The 12,570-nt window shown below is 40.9% G+C and overlaps 1 protein-coding gene across 1 annotated transcript in view; it reads left to right on the top strand.

The window, feature by feature from the left end:
* Positions 1-9,874, top strand: part of CYP17A1 (cytochrome P450 family 17 subfamily A member 1) — a 29,562-nt gene extending 19,688 nt beyond the window's left edge. Inside the window, exons 5-8 of the mRNA XM_073555763.1 lie at positions 418-630; positions 711-880; positions 2,062-2,165; positions 6,358-9,874. Of these exons, the coding sequence (XP_073411864.1) occupies positions 418-630; positions 711-880; positions 2,062-2,165; positions 6,358-6,635 (765 nt within the window). The 3' untranslated portion in view covers positions 6,636-9,874. The remainder of the gene's footprint in view (positions 1-417; positions 631-710; positions 881-2,061; positions 2,166-6,357) is intronic.
* Positions 9,875-12,570: the final 2,696 nt, after the last annotated feature.

The raw sequence follows: 12,570 nt of genomic DNA, 5'->3' as shown, positions 1-12,570 counted from the left end.
CCCTACAACTTTTTCATGGGGCTTCAATTTTTGTTCCTGTTCACCTGATTCTTTTCCGGGGGGCTGAATGGTTCCCCTTTCCGCCTTCTTGTCGACCCTTTATATTAGGACATGAGATTGTGATTGAGTCTTGTCATGGACAGTAGGGTCCTGGCACACCCTGAAATGCCAGGATTTCTCCGACGTTTTCCAATGCCTGGAGAAAACAGTACAGATCTGACCACCACTATCCTTCCTGCAAAGGTCCTAAGGTTATGCTAGTCTTGTAAGAGGTTATAGTGTCTCTTAATTTGTGGATTTGGGCACTTTACGTAGTCGCACCCTTTCCTTGCCTTTACATTATTATTCCCAGTGGTAGTAGATCTGGAGCTGTGTTTGAGACCTCCGGTTTCTTACTCTAATTTCCGTATGTTCCAGGCGGCTTTTTGTAGTGAATCAGTCAAGGATTTATTGGATGCTCTTCTGAAAGCCAAGCTCAGCATGGAAAATAATAACAGCAATATGTCCCATGATGTGGGACTGACGGAGGATCACATCCTGATGACTGTCGGGGATATATTTGGAGCAGGAGTGGAGACAACGTCTACAGTGTTGAGATGGGCAATTGTATATTTATTACACTACCCAGAGGTGAGACCTTTGCTTAGATGTATTTTTTAGAGAGTGAGTGGTAGAAGCATTGCTAACATTAGTCAGATTCACCCTTTCAGGTGCAGAAGAAGATCCAGGAGGAGCTGGATATGGGGGTTGGATTCGGAAGACATCCACAACTGAGCGACAGGAAAATCTTGCACTACTTGGAAGCCACCATAGCAGAAGTTCTGAGAATTCGACCTGTCTCCCCTCTACTCATTCCTCATGTTGCTATGAAAGACACTAGGTGGGAATTGATGAGAATTTTGCATTGGGCCGTGGAGACTTTGTGAAATGCATTGAATAATATACTTATTTTTGTTACCTGGCTACACTTTAAAGGGGTAAATATACTTTTGAAAAACAATCACAGGCGTAACTATACTGGGTGCAGGGGTTGCAATCTCACCCGGGCCCTGAAGCTTAGAGGGGTCCAAAAGGTCCCTTATGTCCAAATGAGAAGACTTATATTATTAAAGTCCCTTGAGAGTTGGGGGCCCTGATAGCGTTTTTGCATTGGATCAATGAGCTTCATGTTACACAACCCTCTACCATTAAAAAGGTTGACCTCCTTTAACAACATATTGCCTATCCAGGTGATAAATTGCTAATCGCTGACTGTCCAACTGCTGAGACCCCCACAGATGCCAAAAACAAGGCTCTTCAGATCTCTATGGCGCTACGGCCGTGCAAATGACCCACAACTTAATTTTATTGTCTTTGGGACTGCCAGAGATATCCAAGCGTTGAACAGAACATGACTGTCTTCATCAGTTCTTTACATACTGAAGGGAGTTGTAATATATGCAGGACCATTGCCTCATTCAATCTGAGGACTGCAGATTTGATGGTACCAGCAGTCAGATGTCCAGTGAACAGCAACTTAGTGTAGGACAAACCCCTTTAAGACTCTAGGCAAAAGGTTGACTGATGGTGAGGAGTCTATTTTTGTGGGTTAATATGCATTTTCAACTTTAAACTGCTCTCTGGGCATATCACAATAATGGCCAATGCCTTGGATAGGTCATCATCAGATCCAGCTCTGACAGCAGCTGGATAGGAGATCAGCTCCTGACTGCTACACATTGAATGTAGCTGTGCTGTCTAGCACCATCCAATGTTTACATGCAGCGATTATCAGAGCTAATAAGAGCTTATCGATGGGGTTGTCGGGTATCAGACCCCACTGATCTGATATTGAAAGACTATCAGAGATATAAATCTTCAGTATCATATGCCTAGAGAACCCCTTCAAGCAACAATTTAAGAACCCCTTTAAACATATTAACAGAGTGATGACTGTGGTAATGCAAACACCTTTAGGTGGGCAATGAACTTCTGTTTATTGATAATTTGGGTCAGTAATCTCCTCACACCACATGTAACTGTGTATTGTACGACACATAGATGTTTATACTTGTTTTACAGCATCGGAGAATACACCATTCCTAAAGAAGCCCGAGTGGTTATAAACCTGTGGTCACTGCACCATGACGAGAAGGAATGGGTAAACCCTGAAGACTTTAAACCAGGTTTGTAGAAAACATATTTTAGATATTGTTGTAATAACCCAAAGCTAATTTTTTTTTTTCAGAATAACGATTTTCGTGAACTGACGTGAACAACCATCTGGAGAGGAAACATTTCCATCTAGTTAGATCAAATCTGATACGGGAATCTGGTCCATTGATCGGTAATGATTGCTTTGTCACCGTAGACACGCGCATTATCGTCACCGATGCTCTTTATCAGTTATATCGGCCTCATTATCCACACCTTTATGACAGTCTTAGTTAAGCGCACGGAATTATCAGTTCATCAGTGACAATGTTAAGTGCTTCCTTCTCAGAAATCTAAAACAATATAACTTAAGGATGCAGAGCCATGACCATAAAACTCGTAGAGATCAGACTGCTGGGAGGTCGACCCGAAGGAAAGAACTATAATGTGCTCATGGAGGATTCAATTCAACGTAAAAACTTATCAAACCCTTCTACCCAACTAATATATTATGTGTATGGACACTTTCAATCCCCCCCCCATACATAGTAGATAGCTGTTGGACAAACCATCGTTTGGCCGGCAGATGTCTCTCTCGACTCCCCCATACATAGGAGCACTCAACCTGCCTTACACTCCTGTGTTTTCTATGCACGAGCTGCTGAGCGTCTCATCTGGCGGTGACTTATCTCACCCAAAACAAAAGGATCAGCAGTCCAAAATCAAAGATGTTGGAACCTTCTCTCCCTTGACATCATATGTCAGGTGAGAGGCTGAAGACCCCCTTACACGCTGGTATCAGGGGGTTTTGTTGATATTAGTCTAATGTGTATGGGAGTCGTTAGTTATTTTAAAAAGGGACATCAAACGGACTAATCGAATTTAGAGGAACCAGTCACAGTTGCCCTTTTCTCATGGATTTGTGCATCTTTTCTGTTAAACTTAATGCATTTCTTATTCTAAACCATTTTCGCGTATCAGATGAGATCATGCATTGTATGGGGGCTCCATTAAAAAAAAAAAAAAAATATGAGACACTGACACTGTAATCTGAATATGCCCTTAGGGAACAGGTATATGGTCGGATACCCATTCTCCCGTTGCTTCTTGCTTAGTTTGGCATAGTTCTCCACCAAACCACCAAAATATCCAAGTAGAAGAATCCAAGGCACTCTTCTTAAAAGTACTGTATACCTTATTGATCGAGTCATATATCCATTAGAAAAACAGTAAAAAAAAGACAAATTTTGGACACAAAAGGCCTATTTCAACCTAGGGCATTGTTACTTTTGTTCTGACTTAGAGAAGGTCATATGTGGTAGAAATGTTGCTGTTTTTCTACTGGATGTGGGACATGATTAATAAATAGTAATTTTGACGAACATTCTGATGCCTTGGGATCTTCTATATGTCCTTAAGGAACATTTGCCACTGTCCAGAATACAAAAAAAGAAAAATGTGATGTTTTATTAAACTGGTGAGGCTCAAATTGTTATGTGATTGTAATTGTGATAATTTATGAGCTAATGGTGCATATTAGTATTTATGGAATACGCAAAATATTACTTGTAGTATAGACTTATCATACATTTTTTATTTTGTTTAAAAAATGTTGTCTTTGGTTTTTGGCTTGGGCGCTGTTCACATTGCTTGTTTTGCAGAGTGTCTGGGTTCTGGGTGACTCCATACAGCCTTTAATTTTAACAGGGACCACGGCTTAATGACAATTACAATGCGTAGTCGCATAGGTGTTATGTTGCGCCATTGTTTGGGAAAAGTAATGGAAACACTTTTCAGAATACTTTTTATTATAAGGGTAAATGTCTTATCTATGTGTTCACTACTTGAATCTTCATCTTTTTCATTAGCATACTCTAAGGTCGGAGTCACACTGGCGAGGAATACGGGAGAGTGAGAGGCGCTAAAAGCACGCATTAGACACGGACCAATGATTCTCTATGGGGTCCCTCGCACCTGCCGTATATTTCTTATCTGTATTCTACGGTCCGTGCCAATCGCAGCATGCTGAGATTGTCCGTGTACTACGCCCGTAATACGCCAATGCAAGTCTATGGGTGCGCAAAAAATACGGATTACACACGGACCACACATGTGACCAGGTGTCTTTTAGCAAAGCCGGCAATTCAGTGCATGATACAGTAAACGCACACTGACAGGTTTAATAAAGAAAGAAAGAATAGATATAGACACATAGAATACATATACAGTGGGGAAAAAAAAGTATTTAGTCAGTCAGCAATAGTGCAAGTTCCACCACTTAAAAAGATTAGAGGCGTCTGTAATTTACATCATAGGTAGACCTCAACTATGGGAGACAAACTGAGAAAAAAAAAATCCAGAAAATCACATTGTCTGTTTTTTTTTCATTTTATTTGCATATTATGGTGGAAAATAAGTATTTGGTCAGAAACAAAATTTCATCTCAATACTTTGTGATATATCCTTTGTTGGCAATGACAGAGGTCAAACGTTTTCTGTAAGTCTTCACAAGGTTGCCACACACTGTTGTTGGTATGTTGGCCCATTCCTCCATGCAGATCTCCTCTAGAGCAGTGATGTTTTTGGCTTTTCGCTTGGCAACACGGACTTTCAACTCCCTCCAAAGGTTTTCTATAGGGTTGAGATCTGGAGACTGGCTAGGCCACTCCAGGACCTTGAAATGCTTCTTACGAAGCCACTCCTTCGTTGCCCTGGCGGTGTGCTTTGGATCATTGTCATGTTGAAAGACCCAACCACGTTTCATCTTCAATGCCCTTGCTGATGGAAGGAGGTTTGCACTCAAAATCTCACGATACATGGCCCCATTCATTCTTTCATGTACCCGGATCAGTCGTCCTGGCCCCTTTGCAGAGAAACAGCCCCAAAGCATGATGTTTCCACCACCATGCTTTACAGTAGGTATGGTGTTTGATGGATGCAACTCAGTATTCTTTTTCCTCCAAACACGACAAGTTGTGTTTCTACCAAACAGTTCCAGTTTGGTTTCATCAGACCATAGGACATTCTCCCAAAACTCCTCTGGATCATCCAAATGCTCTCTAGCAAACTTCAGACGGGCCCGGACATGTACAGGCTTAAGCAGTGGGACACGTCTGGCACTGCAGGATCTGAGTCCATGGTGGCGTAGTGTGTTACTTATGGTAGGCCTTGTTACATTGGTCCCAGCTCTCTGCAGTTCATTCACTAGGTCCCCCCGCGTGGTTCTGGGATTTTTGCTCACCGTTCTTGTGATCATTCTGACCCCACGGGGTGGGATTTTGCGTGGAGCACCAGATCGAGGGAGATTATCAGTGGTCTTGTATGTCTTCCATTTTCTAATTATTGCTCCCACAGTTGATTTCTTCACTCCAAGCTGGTTGGCTATTGCAGATTCAGTCTTCCCAGCCTGGTGCAGGGCTACTATTTTGTTTCTGGTGTCCTTTGACAGCTCTTTGGTCTTCACCATAGTGGAGTTTGGAGTCAGACTGTTTGAGGGTGTGCACAGGTGTCTTTTTATACTGATAACAAGTTTAAACAGGTGCCATTACTACAGGTAATGAGTGGAGGAAAGAGGAGACTCTTAAAGAAGAAGTTACAGGTCTGTGAGAGCCAGAAATCTTGATTGCTTGTTTCTGACCAAATACTTATTTTCCACCATAATATTCAAATAAAATGAAAAAAAAACAGACAATGTGATTTTCTGGATTTTTTTTTCTCAGTTTGTCTCCCATAGTTGAGGTCTACCTATGATGTAAATTGCAGACGCCTCTCATCTTTTTAAGTGGTGGAACTTGCACTATTGCTGACTGACTAAATACTTTTTTCCCCCACTGTATATATATTATATATATATGCAGTCTATGTGTCTATATCTATTCTTTGGTTTCTGTTAGAAACCCTGTCATAGGGCTCCATTATATGTCCATTTTGCAAGCCTGCGAGAAAATCTCGCCATACGGATGCCATACGGATGCTGACATGCGCAAAATACGCGACCACACCTTGATTACGGATGACATACGGAGCACTGTTTAGGGGTCTGTCATCCGTATTACGCATGTAAAATACTGAACGTATTTTGCGCTGCTTAGTGTGACTCCAGCCTAACTCTACTAATGTGTTGAATCTAAGCACAACTCCGCCATAACTATAATGGTGGACATTCCAATAATAATCCCAAATCATACAGCCCCACTTCATTACCCGGCTTCTTATCTTTCACAGATCGCTTCTTAGATGAAAATGGACATCGTTTGTACTCACCAAGTCAAAGTTACCTACCATTTGGTGCTGGAATTCGAGTTTGCCTTGGAGAAGCTCTGGCCAAGATGGAAATTTTTCTTTTTCTCTCATGGATCTTGCAGAGGTTCACTCTGGAGGTTCCTGAGGGAGATCCTTTGCCAAACCTGGAGGGAAAGTTTGGTGTTGTTCTTCAGGTCAAACCATTCAAAGTGAACGCAAAGCTGAGAGACGTCTGGAAGAACATTGACATCACTTCGTAAACACTGCACATTGTAACACCTACGGATCCCAGAGTGCTTTCGAAGATTTGAGGGGTTGTCTCAAGTTCTTATGTGGGTACATTTGTATAAGCAACTTTGCAAACTACTTCCTACTAAAAATGTTCTCCCTTCTCAGAGCACTAGTTACCTATATAGTGAGCGCACACCTTCACAGCCTTTTCACACCACTCTGAAGCCTAGCACAATTGCTGGATTTGACCAGCGTCAATCCCCCTGGACTTCTCTCATGCTATAGAGGCAAAATTGCCTTTATTAGCAGCATGTGAGTATGCACAGTTCGGACCAGCGGTGTGAGCATGCATCTGCTCCAAACTGTCAATCTTCACGAGCGCTCCTCCCCCTGCAGAGCAAGAAGTCAGCGGGACAGAAGCAGTGCGCTTCTAAAGAAAAGAAAAAGAGGTTGAGACAACCCCTTTAAGGGTATGTTACAATGATGCATTTTCCCTGCTGACCTCCTGGAGTGGAAATGCAGCAGCAACATCATATCATTGCAAAAATGGTTCCACACACATATTTCTCCCTTCCGCTTTGCCATCTTTGCTTTGCAAACAATGAAATATGCACCAACATCCAAAGCATAAATTGACTGATGTGGAATTCAGATCTGCAGCGTTGCTCAATATACGCTGTGGATATTTTTCATAGTGTGTGCAGGAGATTTCTTAAAAACAGTGGTGGATGGTGCATTAATGAGAACCTGCTATGGGCAGCATGTATCAGACACTGGCTGCGGTACTGCAGCCAGGTATCATTGAATCATAGAATCAGAGTTGGAAGGGACCTCCTGGGCCATCTGGCCCAACCCCCTGCTCAAAGCAGGATTCACTAAACCATCCCAGTCAGATGTCTGTCCAGCCTCTGTTTGAAGACTTCCATTGAAGGAGAACTCACCACTTCTCGTGGCAGCCTGTTCCACTCATTGATCACTCTGTCAAAAACTTTTTTCTAATATCTAATCTGTGACTCCTCCGATTCAGTTTCATCCCATTGCTTCTAGTCTTTCCTTGTGCAAATGAGAATAAAGATGATCCTTCTACAATGTGACAGATATTTGTAGGTATGTTTCACTCTGTAGCATTTCAGAGATGCAGTCCCCTATGGCTTCTTCGTCTCCACTTCAGTTGATTGAATACACAGAGACCTGTTAGTCATGGGAATTGGGGTGTTGAGAAGCCCCTGGGGACCACATAAGAATAGTCATCCGATACACATAGTCAATGGCCGCCTGCTCAAAGTATCTTTACAATGAAACGCCAACGTATTTCAGAGTAAAACCTACATGGTTGCAAGTGCGCAGCCAGGTTCTGACTTTGTAAATTGGTGCTGAAGTATTCATAGTGCATTTACAATCTAATGTTATATAGTTTCTCCTGCCTGAATGGGGCTTAGAAAAATGCACACAAGTGCCAAATAGGCCACTTAATGAGAAATTTTCGTTCATATATAGTATCCATATAGAGATCAGTTTTCGGGGCCAGCATTGAATTGGATAGTGCTCTGTGCACAGTGGCGGACACCCAAGATGTCCCCTGTGCAAGGACAACACATGGGCCCATTACAGTCCACTAGCTCATTGTAATGCACAATTCCACCTTGTTTGGAGGTACTACTGGCCCCGTTACCTCTTAGGCCCCTGTGCACAGATTGCACACAGTACACAAATAAATACCACCGCTCAGCACAGAAATAAAACACCTGCTCCGTACTTAAAGTAGTCTAATAAAAATTATATACAATAGTATGGTAACATAACTAAAAAGCAAAAAATTATAACAACATCCTAATGAGACCAAGTCCGATAACAGTTCCAACTGTCCGCAGGGTGAGGAATTTTTATTTTGTATCATTACCAGGTGGCATGGTTAAGGTGGCCATACATGTTTGTTTGCTTGACAACTATTCTTCTCAAGGACTCAAGCCACCCTACACACATGCACACTCGGTTTACCTCTGCATGCATGTGTACTCATTGGGGAGAGGGAAATAAACCAGTGTCAGTATAGATACTGTCTATCCCCCGAACCTTCCCTAAAAATATTGGCAGAACCTGAAATACACATGATATGGTCAGTCGATCTTATCCCTCCCCTAAGGCTGACCCTCATTATAACACACTGATTTTAGTTAGGCTTCACAATGTGTTGTGCGAAGGAATCTAGAGTATTTACTAAAAAAACTGAACATCTGCAGCACTTTTCCCCACTATTATCCTTTTTTAGATGGTATAAGCTATAGAAAATGTAGCATATGAATTTGTATTATTTGCTTTATGGTATTTTTATCGTATTTTATTATGGACGTAGTGGTGTCTGGAGTCTGACACCTTAATGGGTTTGTCCGGCCTTAGAGTACAAGTCTGCGGTCACTCTATGTGACTGCAGACTTGAGAATCCTTACATTGCGCGCGCTGCGCACTGTTCGGAATCCTTAGTGCCGGCATTGGGAGCGGCAGGCATGTGACCACAGGTATGTGGTTTGCAAACAAGCAGGCATGTGTCCTGACAAGTTGGGGCACGGCATCACTAGATGTTATTGTATTGAGCGAGGCACGTCTAGTTGGAATGTGGCCAGAAGTATGTGAATCACATACCACTTGCAGTCAGATGCCTGCCAACTCCCTCCCCCAGAGAAACCTCACAGCGTGCAGTGCGCACGATGTGAGGACTCACAAGTCTGCAGTCACATAGAGCGACTGCAGACTTGTATCCTAAGGGGCGGACAACCCCTTTAATATTTTCAGCTTAGCACTCCTGCATTTGAAAAAAAAAATATTTAACTGTAAAGTAAACAGAAATAACTGTGAGCATTTTTTTAAAAATTGATTTTACCAGTTACTTCTAATTATATTTGTCTTTTTGTACCAACTGTAAAACACAGGTACAGGAGACGAACTAGGTTTCCACCTGCCCAACGCTCAGTATATAAAAAAAATAAATTCTTAAGCAATGATTTATTTCAATAGAAATAGGATGCAAACAATTTTTTGGTAAGATCAATCAGATTTTCAGAGAGTCATCATTTTAGGTAGTATACTGATAATGCAGCGACTACTTTACTGTCCTTGAGCGGCTGGAATCACATCCAAACTCATATTATATAAAACCAGCTCCTGGGGTAATTTTCTATTTTGTTTTGTTAAAAGATCCTTTTGTAAAAATATGTACTCTGTATGAACAATACATTGAGCAATAAAGATGAAACCTCCATTATTACCAAGATGTCACCGTTTATGTGCAGTCATGTAATCCGCGTATTATTCCTACGCAGTGTTCTTTTATTTCAGTTCCATCTTATTGTGGATTTTTTTTCTTTTTAAAAGGTAATCTCATTTTTTGCTATTATTTACCCATACTTGGTAAAAATGTAATATCTAAAATTGAGACATTAAACACACCTTCCATTAGGACCACCTGAAAATGCCCCCCAAAACGTCCACTGTTGGGTGAGTTTTGTATAAACCCTATCCGTTTTGCAGTTTGGTTCGACAAAGTTGGCAACGACATCTGCTCATCAGTTCTACCATGCACCCACGTTGATTTTACACATACATGCCAACTTTTTGAAATGATCTGGCAGGAAACTTCAGGATGTATCAGGGGGCAGCGAAATTATTCAATAATCACGGGATGCTAAGGTTGAGTCAGATGGCATTTTAATGACAACGGCAAACTCCGATAACAATGGCAACCTAACAAAATGAAGAGACAAGTAAATTGAAAAGTAAGCTTAAAAAGGACGCGAAAAGAAAGATGAATATAGCACAAACAAAATCAGGCTCCAAACGCCAAAAACGCAAATAAAAAAAGGCGCAAATGCGATAATGAATCGAGCCCATAGTGCTGTATTTTTCCACGGGGCAAAAGAAGACACATGTCATGACTTAAGGTGTCATGGTGCTTAGTTAAAGTGCTCCAAATTTGAATATTAAATGTAGAAAAACAGCATAAAACCCACACCAGAAACATGCCCAAAAAACACGGAAAGTTACAGCCAGAAAAAAAATCACATAGAAATAACTGTGCGTGATCATGCCTTATTATGTGATATGAACCTTATAGGTGAATGCTTCATATTGGACCATAGATCCTATTTTTATTTAACAGAGAAAAGTTATTGTAAAGTTTTTGTTTTTTTAACTTGTCAATCACTTACTGAATATTCCGGCTTCTCTTCATGATGTTATATCAAAGTTTTCAGCAGGAAACATATCGTGTGTTTTGGTTTGTTTTCTTGTGCTCCAGATGCAGAGAAGGATGTTGCTGCCTTCACCAAATATCTTTACCGGTAATCAACACTTTCTCAGTTGCCAGTTCCAATTAATTGCTTTTGAGTTTCCAGCAGTGAGGAAATGAGGTTACATAATTAGATATTCAATCACAGCCGTTTCATTTCATCTTTTTATCTCGGGAGGGACACATCTGCAGGACAAATTTCAAAAGTCAAAATGTTTATGACAAAATCCACAGATTCTAGATGACACATGTATGTTCACAGTCAGTAGAGCTGCTCACAAATGGGGTTTCTATCATTTCAAAATAATATAAAAAAAAGGCTAACACCGGTCTAACAAAGTATTTGCTTGAGATAGAGCAAAAAAAAATTCTTCCTTTTAGGTCCCAAATAATAAAAAAACATTTGGACAAGATCTGTCACTACATTTTCATCTCAATCATATAATCATATACAGTCATGGCCGAAAGTGTTGGTACCACTGAAATTGTTCCAGAATAAGGCAGCCCAATTTCTTCTGTGATGTACAGTCATGGCTAAAAATGTTGGCACCCTTTTTCCCAGAAAGTTATTGCAGTTGCCCATGTTTTCTTAAACACAGGTTTATTTCCTTTATGTGTATTCAAACAACACAAAAAAAGAGTAAAAAGGGCAAATCGGACATAATTTAACACAAAACCCCTCATTGCTGGTCACTTCAGAACTCTCCAGCACTTTGTTTCCATCCATATCTGGGTGCGTCTTGAAGTATGCTTGGGGTAATTGTCCTACTGGAAGACCCATGACCTAGATCGCAAACCCAGCTTACTGAAACTGGGCACTAAATTGCGACCAGAAATCCTTTGGTAATCTTCAGATTTCATGATGCTTTGAATAAAGTCGATGACCCAGTGCTAGATGCAGAAAACCAACCCCAAAATATCTTCGAACCTCCACCATATTTGAGTGTAGATACTGTGCTCTTTTCTTTTTAGGCCTCATTCTGTTTTTGGTGAACAGTAGAATGATGTGCTTTACCAAAAAGCTCTATCTTGGTCTCATCTGTCCACAATACACTTTCCCAGAAGGATTTTCACTTACTCATGTACATTTTGGCAAGCTTCAGTCTAGGTTTTTATGTCTCTGTGTTAGCAGAGGGGTCCTCCTTGGTCACCTACCATAGCATTTAATTTTATTCAAATATTGATGGATAGTTTGTGCTGACATTGGTGCACCATGAGCCTGCAGAACAGTTTGATTTTCTTTTGAACCTGATTGGGGCTGCCTAGCCACCATTCAGACTATCCTGTGTTGCAACCTTTCATCAATTTTTCTCTACCGTCCACGAGCAATAAGATAAGCTACAGTCCCATAGGTTGTAAACTTCTTGATTATGTTGTACACCGTGGGCAAACGAACATTAACCCCTTAGTGACAGAGCCAATTTGCAGCTTAATGACCAGGCCAATTTTTACAATTCTGACCACTGTCACTTTATGAGGTTATAACTCTGGAACGCTTTAACGGATCCTGCTGATTCTGACAATGTTTTTTCATGACATATTGTGCTTCATGTTAGTATAAAATTTCTTCGATATGACTTGCATTTATTTCAGAAAAAAATTAAATATGGAAAAAAAATTAAAATTTTGAAATTTTCACACTTTTAATTTGTATGCCCTTAAATCAGAGCGATATGTCACAC

This window comes from Dendrobates tinctorius, unplaced genomic scaffold, assembly GCF_039654945.1.
Source record: "Dendrobates tinctorius isolate UK_male_01 unplaced genomic scaffold, ASM3965494v1 ptg000230l, whole genome shotgun sequence".
Classification (NCBI taxonomy): Eukaryota; Metazoa; Chordata; class Amphibia; order Anura; family Dendrobatidae; genus Dendrobates; species Dendrobates tinctorius.
This window is presented reverse-complemented; position numbering and strand designations above follow the sequence as displayed.